Source organism: Seriola lalandi, unplaced genomic scaffold (assembly GCF_002814215.2).
Source record: "Seriola lalandi dorsalis isolate HSWRI2012SDOR001 ecotype SW California unplaced genomic scaffold, Sedor1 jcf7180002054476, whole genome shotgun sequence".
In the NCBI taxonomy this organism is placed as follows: Eukaryota; Metazoa; Chordata; class Actinopteri; order Carangiformes; family Carangidae; genus Seriola; species Seriola lalandi.
In genome coordinates, this window is record NW_019525029.1 from 2,048,513 (window position 1) to 2,063,512 (window position 15,000).

At 41.9% G+C, this 15,000-nt stretch overlaps 3 protein-coding genes across 3 annotated transcripts in view; all 3 read right to left on the bottom strand.

The window, feature by feature from the left end:
• The window catches only part of rbm24a (RNA binding motif protein 24a), a 9,964-nt gene extending 5,996 nt beyond the window's left edge, over positions 1-3,968 (bottom strand). Inside the window, exons 1-3 of the mRNA XM_023412285.2 lie at positions 3,480-3,968; positions 2,022-2,145; positions 1,670-1,724 (exon numbers count right to left, since the gene is read on the bottom strand). Of these exons, the coding sequence (XP_023268053.1) occupies positions 1,670-1,724; positions 2,022-2,145; positions 3,480-3,647 (347 nt within the window). The 5' untranslated portion in view covers positions 3,648-3,968. The remainder of the gene's footprint in view (positions 1-1,669; positions 1,725-2,021; positions 2,146-3,479) is intronic.
• Positions 3,969-5,703: 1,735 nt separating this feature from the next.
• Positions 5,704-11,166, bottom strand: stmnd1 (stathmin domain containing 1). The gene is made up of 6 exons (XM_087175564.1): positions 10,993-11,166; positions 9,623-9,806; positions 9,360-9,506; positions 8,811-8,812; positions 7,413-7,541; positions 5,704-7,298 (listed from the first exon to the last, which is right to left on the bottom strand). The coding sequence occupies exons 1-6, from the start codon at positions 11,062-11,064 to the stop codon at positions 6,831-6,833; spliced, it is 1,002 nt and encodes a 333-aa protein (XP_087031690.1). The 5' UTR covers positions 11,065-11,166; the 3' UTR covers positions 5,704-6,830.
• Positions 11,167-12,118: 952 nt separating this feature from the next.
• LOC111659380 (tektin-2-like) overlaps positions 12,119-15,000 on the bottom strand; it is a 3,372-nt gene continuing 490 nt past the window's right edge. Inside the window, exons 1-9 of the mRNA XM_087175611.1 lie at positions 14,851-15,000; positions 14,536-14,689; positions 14,289-14,414; positions 13,971-14,176; positions 13,406-13,658; positions 13,013-13,120; positions 12,757-12,900; positions 12,547-12,626; positions 12,119-12,416 (exon numbers count right to left, since the gene is read on the bottom strand). The exon at positions 14,851-15,000 is cut by the window's right edge and continues 490 nt beyond it. Of these exons, the coding sequence (XP_087031737.1) occupies positions 12,212-12,416; positions 12,547-12,626; positions 12,757-12,900; positions 13,013-13,120; positions 13,406-13,658; positions 13,971-14,176; positions 14,289-14,414; positions 14,536-14,689; positions 14,851-14,855 (1,281 nt within the window). The 5' untranslated portion in view covers positions 14,856-15,000 and the 3' untranslated portion in view covers positions 12,119-12,211. The remainder of the gene's footprint in view (positions 12,417-12,546; positions 12,627-12,756; positions 12,901-13,012; positions 13,121-13,405; positions 13,659-13,970; positions 14,177-14,288; positions 14,415-14,535; positions 14,690-14,850) is intronic.

Here is a 15,000-nt window from a genome sequence, read left to right on the forward strand (position 1 = left end):
CACATACACACACACACACACACACACGCACACACAGACACACAACACAGAGCTTCATGCGACTGCAGCATCAGCATTTGGGCCTTTGTGTGGCACAATGGCTGCGCTTGTTTTCCTTAACACCACGAGCCCATGTGACGAAAGCTCACTGAGAGAGAACAAGAGAGAGAGAGAGAGAGAGAGAGAGAGAGAGAGAGAGAGAGAGAGAGGGAGAAAGGGAGAGAGAGAGAGAAAGAGAGAGAGAGAGAGAGAGAGAGAGAGAGAGAGAGACATCCAGACATTTGTTTGTGTCACATTGGAGACTTTGGTGCGCTGAGCTGAGCTGAAAATGAGAGTACATGTGGACGGACAAAGCCACACACGCACGCAAACACAACAAGAGCAAATATTCATATGTACCAGTGCAGCCACACACACACACACACACACACACAACTGATAAGCTTCTCATTCATTCATTCGTAAAACATTCACGTACAAATTTCCGATATTTGGTGTACAGGAGAGCGAGGAGAGAGAGAGAGAGAGAGAGAGAGAGAGGGAGAGAGAGAGAGAGAGGGAGAGAGAGAGAGAGAGATAGGACACAGTTGTAATGAGTTGACGGAGCAAGACTTAGTGAATCTTTACATTGTGTTAATATAACAAACTGCCAGAAACACTAGGAAGATGCTGTAAGCAAACACAAGCAGTGACAGGTTTGGTTATTTGGAAGGGAAAGGGGGTGAAAGTGTGAGGGGTATGAACAAGGAGGTGACTGGGGTAAAAATACAAAAATTAAAGAAACTCCACACAGAAAATTCACCTCTCACTCCAACAAGACAGCCAAAACACACACGAAACAACATCCTGTTAAACAAAACAAGTCAACCACAAGCTAAAAGCAATAAAAAAATTGAAAAAAAAAAACCTTTGCTCTTTCTTGGCAAAGTTAACACGCTTCCACAAAAAAGGAAAAAGAACACCCCAAAAATTCAGTCAATCCAGCTTTTTTTTTTCTTTTTTTGTCATTAAAGTAAGAAAGCACACGGTTTCTAACAACACCACTTCATAACTGCACACAAAGCTCTACGTTCTATTCAAATAAAAAAAAAAAAAAATAAGTCAAATGAAACCCACGTACATGCATCTATAATCACCATTTTGAGAGCTTGTTTGTGTGTGTTTGAGTCTACAGGTAATTCCTTTCTCTGATCTGTGATTATGTTTGCAGAACTATTCCACAAACCAGCACAGTTAGCTTAACCGAGAGCGAGCCTGTCGAACCAGAGAAAGATAGATAACATTGAGTCAGGCTGGAAGTTTCCATCATTGTCCACTCAGCACGCACACACACACACACACACACACACACACACACACACACACACGTATGTATACACACACTCACAAACAGGCAAACCTAGAAAAGGCAGTTTTACTGGCTTTTTTGGGTGGACAGTCATACAGAAACAAGCTACATACTACTTAATGTCCACCTCTAATTATCAGCAATTGTTAATAATTGAGGAGAAAACAGAAAGACAAAAATCAGACCTACAGTATCAATTATCACACAGAGAACAGATGAAATGAGAACATGTTTGAATTGATCACGTTTAAAATTGTGCCTCTACATAAGCAAAGAGCATCTCAACAATCTTCTGAACATGTAAGACTTATAAGTACTTACCCATAAGGCCTTTGGATGAACGCAGGGTGAATTTGGGGAACACCAAAGGTAAAACCTGCGAAACGGAGGAGATAAAAGAAACTCACTGAAACACTGAGTATACTGTTCATTCCTACTCTTGACTGAGACTCTGTAAACTATGAGACTCCTAACATGTTCCTACATCCGCAGCAGCAACCTTCAAGACAAACGAACCCTCAGGTGAAAATCAGGAAGGATCGGCTTGATTTTCTTGTGTGCTGCTTTGCTAATAAAACCAACCACACACTTACTGATCCCAGACAAACACAGTGGGAGCAAAGTTCACTTGCTGTGCTGAATTAAAACACTGGGGTTGTTGGGTTGTCTTTACCTGGCTGCATCACCCGAGGCTTGGCGCCCAGGTAGGCCAGGTTGACGTTGGCCTTCCTGCCGTCAATGATTGGGTTGGGGTCCTTACAGGCCCGGTCTGCAGCCGAGCGATCCGCCATCGTCACCTGAGAGAGAGATGCACACATACAGGGTGGGAAAGATGTAGATTATTCAGGCAAACATGTAAGTCATATGTTCGGTTGACAGTTACTCAATACCTGCAGACTCTTTGAAAACAACAGGTTGCCATGGCGGCAGTGAATAGAGGGATGAACAAAGACTAAGGCTTCTTAAAGACAGCGTGTGTGTGTGTGTGTGTGCGTGTGTGTGTGTGTGTGTTTAAAACAAAGATAGAAAACATGTATATGAGTGTGGGTTCACCTGCTGTGTGCACATGTTAGCTCTCTCTTTCGCTGTGTGTCTATGTGTGTGTGTGTGTGTGTGTGTGTGTGTGTGTGTGTGTGTGTGTGTGGCCATCACCAACAGCAGCGAGTGTCTGGCAGCACACACACACATCCATCACCCTCATGTGGATGTGTTGAAACTATCAGCAGTGAATGGGAGCCTGGCTGAGTTGACTGACTGAACATGGCTCCAGTGTCGCTCCAATTACAACAACCAAACTTTATTCCTCTGTTCAGAGTTTCACTAACTTCTTCTCTCCACTCCATTATTTTTGATTTTAACTTTTGCAACGGAAGTCACTGAAACAACGAGACAAAAACCATCTTTGGGAGGAATAATGAACAAATTTGATGTATAGCTACAGTAGTGGAGAGATGATTTAAGAGGAACCTATATAAAAATTGACGTCAGGTTTACAGTGAAATTTTGTGCATCTCAGGTGTGATTGAAACTTCATATACCAAAGCTTTGTCTCAAATATCATTAAACAGTATTTGAAGAGGCCAAATAAGAGCCGGGTCCCTCTTTGGGTGGGTTTGCTTCATTTATATCAATTAATTATGTCTATGATAAAGTTTCATTAAAAAAAAGAGATATTTTAAACAACTACGTCAGAATTTATTTTTTTTTGTCAGGTTTTGTGACAAGTGGGAACAAAATATTTTCCCAACGTTGTAAACATCTGTGGGATGATGAAACCAGCGTGACCGTGTCAGAAAGCTGCTCTGTAATATCGAGGCATCATGGTGAGGTTTTTCTCAGCCCAGCAGAGCTGTCAGTGAGACGGGCCAGCTCACTTTAAAACATGTCAGGGCGCATACCGACGCGCAACAAGTCGGGGGGTGCGAGATTGCAACAGAAGCCAATGACAAATTTAAAACAGGGTCAGCTTATCAAAACATAAACATCCCCCTGACTGCAAATATGTTCGTGTTAGTTGTGATGCTGTGAAAGAGAGCAACAGCCGTGAACGGAGAGGTGCGATGGCAGGATTTACCCTCCTTGCGTAAAATGTTTTAGAATTTGGTTTAAACGTAATAAAAGTGATACTTACGAATCCATAACCTCTAGACTTGCCGGTCTGTCTGTCGGTAATCACCACCGCTTCTTCAATCTCACCGAACACCTCAAAATATTTCCTGAGACTTGAATCCGTGGTGTGGTAGGGAAGACCCCCGACAAAAATCTTCGTATAGGTTGTGTCCTTTTGCGTGGTGTGCATCGTTAGTGCAAAATACAATAAATAGGAACAATTAAAAAAAAAAAGAGTAGTGCAATGTCTCCTTATCAGTAATTCTTTGGATGAAGAAAGAAGAGAGAGAGAGAGAGAGAGAGAGAGAGAGGGAGAGAGAGAGAGAGATCAGCTGGCTCTGTAACTTTTTTTTTTTCAGAAGAGAAAACAAAACAAAAACTCGACAAAAATGAAGCCTGGAGGTAGATTTATCTTCTGACAGTTAAGAGGAGAGTTATATGGAGCGGATTGTCCCAAAGAGACCATCAGGTGTTTCCAGCTCTTCTTGGCAACTCTGCTGTCTAACTAAATAGCTTTGGGACCCATTCCTAAAAGCGCTCGCTCCTAACTCCACCCAGCTTTTAGTCCATCTCTGCCCGCCCACCACCAGCGCGCACAAACAGCTGGGAAGCCTGCACATGTGAAACACTGGGGCTCCTTCACAAAAAAGAGACCTGTCTTTACTAGAATTGCGTTTAATTTGACATCAGGGATCAAAAGACCCTGATTCCACTCATGATATGTTGGAGGCTAAGAGGAGAGACGACCTTAAGGAGATTCAGTGTGGTTCATGTGAAAAATAATCAAACGCACAGGAAATGTTTGTATGATTTCCACTGCATTATAAATAAACATCTGCTGATTTTTGGTCTCTTCTCTCTTTGCTGGGATAAAATGTAGATCGGGCTTGGGCTTTGCCGTGGAAAACAGATCGGATCTGTCTCTATAGGCCAGCATGGATTAGGCCTCCTATATAAACAGCCGGTCAGGGACTGAACACAGCCCGGGGACAGACACACAGGCAGCAGTGAGCAGACAGACAGGTGCAGCACCGAGGCTCCGCTGGAAGGATCAGCCTTCAAGAGAGTCCACTTGTGGGGGGGTTTTGGCAGGTTTCTGTGTCCATGCGGACAGCGTGATGCAGTTTGAAAGAGTCGTGGGGAATTTCCTTACAACGTTTTTAAAAGGTTCCCAGACTGTAAAGGTCTTAAGATCAGGGACTGCACTGTTCTATGAATCAATAATAGGTTTGAAAAAGTCATATCCACTCTACATCCCATTTAAGGTCCTTGAGATGAAAACGTTTTGCTGAATCAACCCTTGTTATCTTCACAAGATTGGTGATCACGTTTCAATGATTAAATCAGCCGAGAACTGACTTCAAAAGTGACAAACGCGCCGTGCGTCAGGATTACACACAGCTATTATGATGCGCAAGGATCAAGTAAAACGGCCATGGATCAATTCAATTAGTCTCTGAACATCAATGATTAAAATAACTTGTGATGCTTGGCCTCCTCTGCACTGGGCTGGCTGCTGGATCTCTGGACCTCGTTTTGAGCAGCCAGGGTGAGTAATACTCCCTCCAGTAATGTGAGAGGGAACTCTGCTGTTAATCATTCATGGCGGCTCTGTGCTCTGGCCTACAGTCATCCCGTCACTGCATGTAACGCTGTGAGTTCACACATTTGCAGTGGGGACATAATCATAACCAGGTGTCATTTGACAAACCGTGCCAATGAAGTTAATGTCTCCTGGACACTAATGACCAACCACGTGATGTGTAAGTGAGATGCTGATCACCGCAGTTACTATGTGTTTTCACAGTGTTAACATTTGTTTTTGGTCTGATACCAAATGCTCTTCGCAAGCTAATTATAAGAACTACAATCAAAATCTCTATTCTCAAAGATCCATAGGATCCATATAAACCCTGTCTCGTCCATCTGAATGTGAATTGCCACTGCAGAACTCTAGATCACAATGAAATGAAACCTGATAGAGCTTCTTTCTGCAGTGTCTCTGTTCACTCACTATTTTATTAATGCAGCCACACGCCCTTTAAAGTTTTGACTAGAGTCTTGAAAGGGGACCAATATTGAGTTTCCCTGGCTCAACAATGGGGATCTGGTCAGGTTGCATCCCCTTGTTGTCTCTGCCGATGTGCAGCATGTTGACTAGTCTGAATCCTCTTATAGTTTTACAATAACTGGCTGTAGCAACATTTAAAAGTTTAATCATAAATTATTTCACAATAATCGTCAGAAATACACAAACAGATAACTCCACATTATATGAAATGGGAATATCTTACAGTATAAATGTGTCAGCAATCATCACCAGAAACATTTAATGCTATAAATGTGGCTCCCATGTTGGCTGGACCTGTAATTCATTCAAACATACACATTTTGCATGGGAATTTTTCCATTTTAATCAAGACAAAGAAAGTTGTTCTGGGGAGATGAAACTGTAACTCTGTGCTTGTTACCCATTTGGCTTTAGCACACACCTGTCAGGCAGAGAAAAGCTAAAGGTCAAAGGTCACTGGAACAGCTGAATACCCACAGCACAGTCAAACCAAAGTCGCAGAAAACCTCCCCCTACTCTCTCCTGGAGAAAACAACAAAGCTAAAAGTTAAAACTTACTCTGGTTAATGAGTAAATTTCATAAAGTTCTGCATTTTGGATTCTGACAAATTGCTGAGCACAAACACAACCCTTTCACATGAACAACATTTAGGGACAACTGGGGACTTAACTGATTAATAACAACATCAGCTTACACATCCTCTCAAAAGAAGGCACATCCTCACATGCTGCCAAAACCTCCTCCTGATAAATACCTCAACTTATAGATATGGTGTAGTGACATCAGAGCGCTGTTAACACAACTTCAACCTACTGAAACAGCGCCATCTTATGTCCAACAGAGCAACTGCACAAAGTGCATTCTTCACATGCAAAATGAGACTTAACAATATAATTTTTCAACAAATAAAATGTCAAACAAAAATCAATTTGGTATGTTGGCAAGAACATTAAGTTTTGGTGATATTCATTAAAGCACTGAGTTAAATGACATTACATTGCAAAGAAAACCCTCATATTCCTGTGCTTATTAGTGAGCTACAATATTATTATTACGGTATTTATGGGCCAATGTGCTGCTATGCAGTGGAAATGATGCTAACAATTCACCTCCACATTAGCCTCATTTTAACACAGCTTAATTACATCTGTCAGTTTCTCTCCAACAATATACACATTATAAATGTGTTATAAAATTATAAAAGTTTCAACAGGCGTCACCTCTATGCAAAAGGAAATATTTTGGCTTTCTTTCTCTTTTCCCTCTCTTAGTGCTGATTAATGGCTCATTCATGTATTAATTTAAAATGTCTCCTCTTTGTCTTTTGCATGTTGAAAACTAGAATCACTCTCCAGCTCCCCCGAGGCGGTGAGGAGCTGCCCTGCCTGGAGCTCTTCCACCTCGTTTAGCTCCTCCTCTTTCTTCGCCTCATCACCATCCTCATTCACCCACTCTGCACTTTGCCCTCTGCTATCTCCACTCGCTCTTCCCTTCTCACTCCCTTTTGAGGTCTGTGCTTTACCGATTTCTTTTTCACTCTCTGTGCCGTCACCTCCAGCCTCTCTTACACACTCTCCTCCACTGGCGCCAGTCAGGCCGTGAAACAGTAGAGCTGGAGTCGGTTCACAGGTGAGAGGTGATTGTAGGGGGTTAACAGGGTTGAGGGACATGTCTTCATCTTCCTCTCTACTGGAGATGGCGGCACGGACACGGACACGGACACGCGCTGACTTGGTCCTTAAACGCATCCTGAGCTCATCTTCTCTTAACTGAGAAGTGGAGGGAACAAATGAGAAAAAAAAAGAGATCAATGTGAGAGGGAGACAGGGAGAAAGAGCAAAGGTGTTCACACACAAATACATACATATATACACGCACTCTACCTTGCGTCTTTCTTCAACAAGTCTTATCTTCTTATCAATCTCTTCTTTGCTGGGGAGACTTTGCACGTTTTTGGCCTTCAAAGACTCCAATCTGGCAGGAGGCCTTCGCCTGACATCTCTGTCGTGCAGCTGACACACGCACGCACCCACGGACGCACACACACACAAACACAAACACACACACACACACACACACACACACACACACACACACACACACACACACACAAAAACAGCAGAGGGAGACAGAGAGCACACAAACATTACAGGTGAATGCACTTAACACTGAAACTTATTGACCTCACCTGTGAGATATAATTTAGCAACACAAACCGATGTCCTGCTACATACTTCACTGCACTTTAATACTTTACCATAAATTATTATAAATTCCCTTTAAACTGTACTACTGTACTTTCTTCTGGGGCACCAGTTAGTGTTGTGGAGCCAAAAAATCTCCTTATGGGTGGCTAGGTCGAGACCACAAATCGGTATATTGCTCAGTTTTTTCTGTGCGGTCATAAGCACAATAGTCACTATTTCAGATCACCTGCTCTTTCACCGACTCATTCAGACATTAGAAATCATATAAATACAGTGGACCTTACGATTCACACAATTTTCATTGGACAGGTGTCTCACTACCAGTGTGTAGTGGCCAGTGCAGTCAACAATCCTTTTTCACAGAGGACATTTTGTCACAGTAGGAAAAGCATAGGTATAATTAATGAGATTAATTATGGCTGAATAGCTGCTTCAAAAACTTGAAAAGTATTTTGCTCAGACCAGACAGAAAAGATAATAAATATGGGTTGATTTTTGAGTGTGCTGTTTATGTACACCATTATCACACAATGCAATGCGCAAAGGAAATTAAAACGCTGCTCATAGCAGGTAAAAAATTTAAATAAATTGTGGATGGAACGATACAGCTCCAGAAAGATCTTGACAAATGAAAAAGGCATTCAACCTTCACAAAAACACTTTACTCCTTTGGGAGGCTGGTTCATCTGAGTGAAAGCCAGCCCTAATTAATGTTATCAATTACACCTGTGCTTTTTCCGCTACGACAACATATCTGCTGTGAAAAAGGTCTACCGACACTGCCAGTCTACAGTCACAGACGTCCAGAGTTGTACGTATTGTCTCATTTTCTGTTGGTATAAGTATTTTGATTTTCTTCTTTTTCCTTTATCAAAACATTGAATGTCAAATCAATATACATAGGCTACTGCATACAGTTAGCCGGCTACTGTATGTAGTATGGATTTGGGACACACTTGAATGGAACAGAGCATCGTTAACGTTATTAGTTACACCTGTGCTTTCCCTGCTGTGACATGTCAAAATGGGCCTATAACGAGGCAAAGCTATAATCTATATGGTGACCATGGCAACCGCTGGCCACTACTACTTACTTTGTGTAATTTATACAGTTAAATCTCAGCAGACTACATGGATAATGTGCCTATTACGAAGTGATGGGCAGTGTGGTCTCATTTAATATTTTCTTTATCGATTTAAAAAGATAGAGAAACAGGAATTCTTAATGAGGATGTTATGGTGGCTGCTCTCTCTGGCCATCACTTCAAAGTAATTTTATAGTCCTGCTGACATCAGATCTGAAAGTAAATTCACTGCAGCAAAGTCTGTTCTGAGCCTAAATGATAAAATCAAATATCAGTATAATGATGAAACACACACTTAATAAGAGGAGATATTCTTTTTTCATGTCACTCAGCTAGAACTGTCAGATGTGTTGAGAAAAGTTTAATGCAGCTGTTTAGATTTGTACAGTATCACAATGTTATGACCAAGAATATGAGCACATCTAGTCAGTGTCAATACTGATATTATATTCATCTACCCAGATGTAATTCTACTTGTAGAGGGACGGCAGATAGTGGACCTGTTAGTCTGTTCCCACATTGACCAGTGTGCACTAACTACCCACCATGATGCTGTAGGCCTCTCCACAGATGCTGCTCCCCTGTCTGGTCTGTCCTAATGGGATGATGCCCTGATTCAGGAGCTCCTTCAGGATCTCACAGGACTTTTGGCGCTCCTGCGCTGTGCTGTCCTGCTGCAGCAATCCTGGGCTGGCTGCTGTTGGAGACACACAAGACAAAAAAAAACACTTTAGATGTATGCGCTGGATTTTCTCTGCTGTGTGACAAAGTCTTTTCTATTCAGCAGGTTTGTCGGCCCACCGTCTTTTGTAATCCTATCTGCTTCGATTTCTTTGACACACGCAGATGTTAGAGGAGGGAGTTTTCTGGGCACTGCTCCAGGTAACCCGGGGATCTCCTTGTTCTCCATCACCACCCCGCTGTCCGTGGTGCCCTTTGACACGGCAGAGTCTCCACGGCTACCGAGTTTACTTCCTGTCTCCTCCTGACATGACACAGACACAATATAAATGCAGAAAAAATAAGCCACAAGACATAAATTCCTGACCCTACTGCTTGTTTCTATATCCTGACCCCAGTCTTCATGGTTTCTCAGACATGATGTTGTCATGGTGGCATCTGCGTGTTGACACATTGTCATGAACACAGTAGCTCAGGAACATTAATAATCATACATGGCGGGTAGCACCAACAAATCATACCATCTACCTAATTAGTATACAGTTATATTAATTATATCATGGTGATTACAACATGGTGTTTGGCATCCCGTGCATGCCAATTCAGATGCTCACATCCAACATGTACTGTAGGCTTATGTATGGATTGTAACATATTAAAATATTTTTAAGGGATTGTATCTATTGACCAGAAAACATGAAAACTGTCCCTGAATATTCACCTAAGGCCCTTTTAAGGCACACCCCAATATTAAAGGATGGTTTCCATTGTTTTTTGGTCAGTGTCATACACACAATCCATCATACATGTCTTAATTTGTTACAATCATTTAATCTATTAATTGATTATCTCCATATTCAATAAATAAATCAGTTAATTAATAAAATGAAATAGAAAGTCTCCTTTTTTTGGGGTGAACTTCTGAATCTGCACCATATATCTATTCAAATTCAAAATGCTGAATTAAAATCACACTAAAAGCATCTCAATTAGGCTATATCATTAATAATAGGTAAATACAGCCAACAAATGTTGCTGCATAAAGGGCAATTTACTTTTCATATTTTAAGTTCACGTTGCTAATAATATAGCAACGGAACTTTTTATCAACGTATTTTTACATTGTGATATTGCTACTTTTTTTAATTAAATACTTCATCTACCACTGGCTTTTACCACCAAGGTTTTCTAACATTGTTAGATGCCATGTTTTGACCACTAGCTATTATCAAAATTATTACTCAGTAACGTTAGTAAGAAAGAAAAACTACGTACCAGTTAATATTTGGTCAGTTCTTCCTCTGGGGTCAGACAATTTAAAGGAACACAGATTTTGGTTTAACGGCTCCTTGGTACGTTACTTCAGTGACTACAACAAACATTAACTGTAGATAACTGTAATACTTTTTATGATATTACTGTAAATTTTTTTCTCGTTTTAAACTGTTATAAATGACTGAAAGTGGCGGGTTGTGTGACACGGAGCTTACCTCGTCTCCATTCACCTCCCCCTGTGTCAACGGTTGGACCACCGCGGTGGTTGTGGAGCTGCCGCATCCCATGTTCACCTCAAAGCAACGATGTGAAATAAGTCCATAAAAGTCATAAAAGTCATAAATGTCGTGTTTAATTACACCTCGCCGTGTCTGCTGTCGGTATATGGACCCGTGTAACCTGGCATTCCTTTACACAGAGGGACAGTCGGTCTCCATGGACCCGCTACGTTGCTAGGGGCCGTTGCTACAATAAATGTGACCCGGTTAAAGAGGTTGACACCGAGGGACAACACACTACAAAACACCGGCTTCTGATGCTGCACTGATACACTTCATCAGCTGTGTTACACACACACTGACGACTCAGGTCACCGAGAGGTAATCACAACCATCACGATTTTACAAACACTTGACTCCAAGGCCCTCAACCTTTCAGACACTCATCCCCAAACACCAGCAATAATTATACAGTGTAAACTTTAATTTGGAGAACTTCTTAAAAGTGTTAAGTTTAGAATTACTGGAACCAACAGGGCAAAGCAGCCAACTGCCCAGGAGGCCCCATGTACAGTGTGTCAGCTGTTTTTTTTATTAATCCTAAATAAATAATTAAAAGTCGGTTTCTTGTATTGTCATCATTCTCACCAATTCCTCTTGTTTGAGAAAGTGCAGCAAAACACAATATCACCCAAAATCATATGGGCCTCAAGGTAAGTTTATTATTCCCCCGTCCATCAGCACTTTGCTAGTGTTTTTGAGAACAAACAGAACACCAAGGAGACAAAAGTATCTGAATTATGACCAGAAATTTGCTAAAGAATTCAATATTCAAAGGGAACAGCCTCAAAACTCCTGAAAACTTGTGCAAACAGATAAACTGTACCATCAAAGTGCAGGGGCATCCAAACAGAGTGCTTAACAAAGGCCTGTTTAATATAACTTAATATGATCCATCTTTAAATCAGTGTTTGCAATGATTTAATTTTTTTTCAGAAACTTTTTTTTGTAATTTTTTGATGTTTTGGGTGCATGGCTAAAGTTACAAAGCAGAGTTCAGTTATCTTGAAAAACGTATATCTTTATCCCCACCAGAAGACTACTGATTCTCAACAAGCCAATATTAGTTTGCAATGAGATATTTTATTAATTTTTGCAACACCACATGGAAAAGACAACAGGGGTGCAATAAAGTGCTAAAGCACTCCACCAAGCTCTACTGTAGGTAGGCGTGAGGGCTGGAGCGGCCCATGGTTGAGGGGATCTGTGGCTTGTTGGCCAGGACCACAATGGTGTCGAGTGTAGGCAGGAAACTCTGGTGAAGGTTCTGGCACTTCTGCTCCACATCCAGGGTATGAGCATTTTTGGCCAGTTTGTCCTCCAGAATCATCAGACGCCTGCGTGTGAGTCCCAGTTCCTGCCTAGGAATGATGGTTCACATCACAAATGAGTACATTCAAGATATCCTAAAGAAGATGGTCAAATTATTTAAATGTAGGACATGAGGTGAAGGGGCTATAGTTATCGTCTGGTCTAATTAGAGTTACTTACTGGGACTGCTTCAGCACTGGGTGAAGTCCGGCTGCCATCTTTGTCAGGTCATATTTCTCCAGTGTGAGGCTGAAGTGGGGCTGGAGGAGGAACAGCAAAACACGGTTAAAGCCACCACATCTAAACAGTAACAACAACTGAGAACTGAAAGACCATTTAACGTCTGTGTTTCTGACACTGATAACTGTAACTGTTCAGCGAGGCACATACCTGGTCCAGGCAGAGCTCATGTCTTGGTCTCTGGTTGAGGATGTCCAGGCGGTGGGTGGCCTGATGCAGCTTGGAGTCACAGTTCCTGATCTGACCTGTCACTTTCTGTATGTCATTGGTCAGATCAGAAATCTCACCCTTTATCTGGAGATGAGAGAAAGCCATAAAAGAATTAGTAACCATCACAAAAAGTTGAATACAATTATTCTGTGGATGGTAGGCTGAGTAAGTTGTCCCTAAAATCCACTGGACTGACCTGCTGCCTCTCCCAGATCATCATGTCCTGGAACCTGCTCAGCTCATTGATCTTCTTCCTCAGACAGTCGTCTGTGCTGCGGCGCTGGCGTTCTTGGGCATTTTTCAGCTGTAATTGTCACACACATCAGCAAGTGGATGAGAGACAAGCATGCGTAGTTCAGACAGAACTAAAAATATTACTCTGGTTATATGGAGAAAAGCTGAGAAAATGTTGATTAGAATGGATGGCCTGCAGAAAATAAGGAAATAAATTGAGCCTAAATGTCATCTCCTGCTACTGAGCTCTGAACCTTTAGAGTCCAGACTTTAATTTGGAGATAAAGAATAATGTAAACACTCATACTGACAGAAAAGTATTCAGGTGAGACAGGTATGGTCAGTGTTGTCTTACATTAGCTATGGTGAACCGCAGGTTTCCCCTTAAGGTAGAAGAGTCTTTAATCAAATTGTCAGCCGTCAGCCTCAGGTCCCTGCAGTGGGACAGCCACTTGTCATAGGTCACATGGTTGGGCTTGTATTGACCGGCAGGGAGCTGGGAGCTCGGGGTGTTGACCTCATGGGTGATGCATTTGGTGGTAAGCTTTATGGCTTCACCCTTGTCCTGAAAATCGGCCAGCAGCTGAGTGCGGATCTCCTTCAGAGTGCTGGTGGGAGGAATAGGAAACAAGGTGTGACGCAGCAGGAGCAGATTTCATATCATGTTTAAGTCTAAGCCATTTTCTATTTCTACTTTCTTTAGTCACTGGGATCAAATCCAGAGTGAGGTTTGAATTCCTTGTTTTTTCTCCAATGATTCCACTTTAATCGAAGAATATTTGAAGATTAAGAAAATCTTTTTTTCTTAATCTTGACATAACACAGACAAACTAAATACTGGATACTTTAAATTAAGAGGCTTATATTGACATAACAAAAGAGCGCCAGGAATCACTCAGAGATGACTGTGTCTGTCTGACCTCAGTTTGTGGAGCAGGCTGCAGATCTGCTTCTGGAGCAGCTCTCTGGTCTCACTGGTAAGCTGCTCTTCTTTCTTGAGCTGAATAAGGATGTGGTCCTGTGTCAGGACCGATGTGCCCAAACTTTTTTGGAGCGCCACACAGTTGCTCATGAGCTGACTGTACAGCTGCCTCTCCTGGAGGTAGCACTCAGCTGTGTTTTTCACCTGAGGCAAGAGCAATGTTGAAAATGAGAGTTAGATTTTGAATAAAAGTGGTTTCTGTGGTGGTGAACTGAACTGAGAGTGCAGCTACTCGTGTATGTGCATATGCATGTACCAGCTCCACAGCAGAGATTTCCCGGTTCACACGCCCAATGCTCTCAGATATCTGGGCCTGCCACTGGCTGACCTCTGTATGCCGAGAGCTGAGATGCCTCATGGTGCTACGAGTGGCAGAGGGGATCTACAAAATAAAAAATAAAAAAAGGATTCATCCAACTTATTTACCGTCTCCGGTTATAAAAAGCCTGATTATTGATATGAAATATAAAAATATGGTGCAAGAATCAGCTGATGTTCATTACCCGTGAAACATCTTCACCCAGATTACAGACGATTTCCTCTTTGAGGTTCAGCACGTTGCTGCTCTGAAGCTGCGGTCTGCTGGTCAGCAGGCTGCTGTTGGACAGGGCTGGCAGAGTGAACCTGACCTGGTCCTCTTTAAATGCACGATGTTGCCTAAAAATGTGAAAAGAGGTTTATAATGTTAAGAAAACTCAGTTCGATATCTCCTCAACTACTTTAATGTTTTCAATGTTTGACCAAATTGCTGAGCAAGTTTTCTTGCATTCTCAAATGAAAACCAGACAATATTTTTGAAACTCCAGCGAGGTACTTACCACATTTTTGTTTTTTTTAAACAAATTGAGTGAAGAAATGTAAGAAGTACTGATAAACGTGCTCTCAGTTCGAGGAACAGAAGAAAAGTGAAGCCTTTCTCTTCCGGGGACCAAACATCTAGAACATGCACACTGTGACATCAGAACCTG

What these genes read in the sequence shown, in the direction of transcription:
- stmnd1 (XM_087175564.1), bottom strand. Translation starts at nt 11,064, where the DNA reads ATGGGATGCGGCAGCTCCACAACCACCGCGGTGGTCCAACCGTTGACA. An exon ending in GGGAGGTGAATGGAGACGAG is followed by an intron (nt 9,807 to 10,992) that starts GTAAGCTCCGTG and finishes GTGTCATGTCAG; the next exon opens with GAGGAGACAGGAAGTAAACT. An exon ending in TTGTTGAAGAAAGACGCAAG is followed by an intron (nt 7,299 to 7,412) that starts GTAGAGTGCGTG and finishes TCCACTTCTCAG; the next exon opens with TTAAGAGAAGATGAGCTCAG.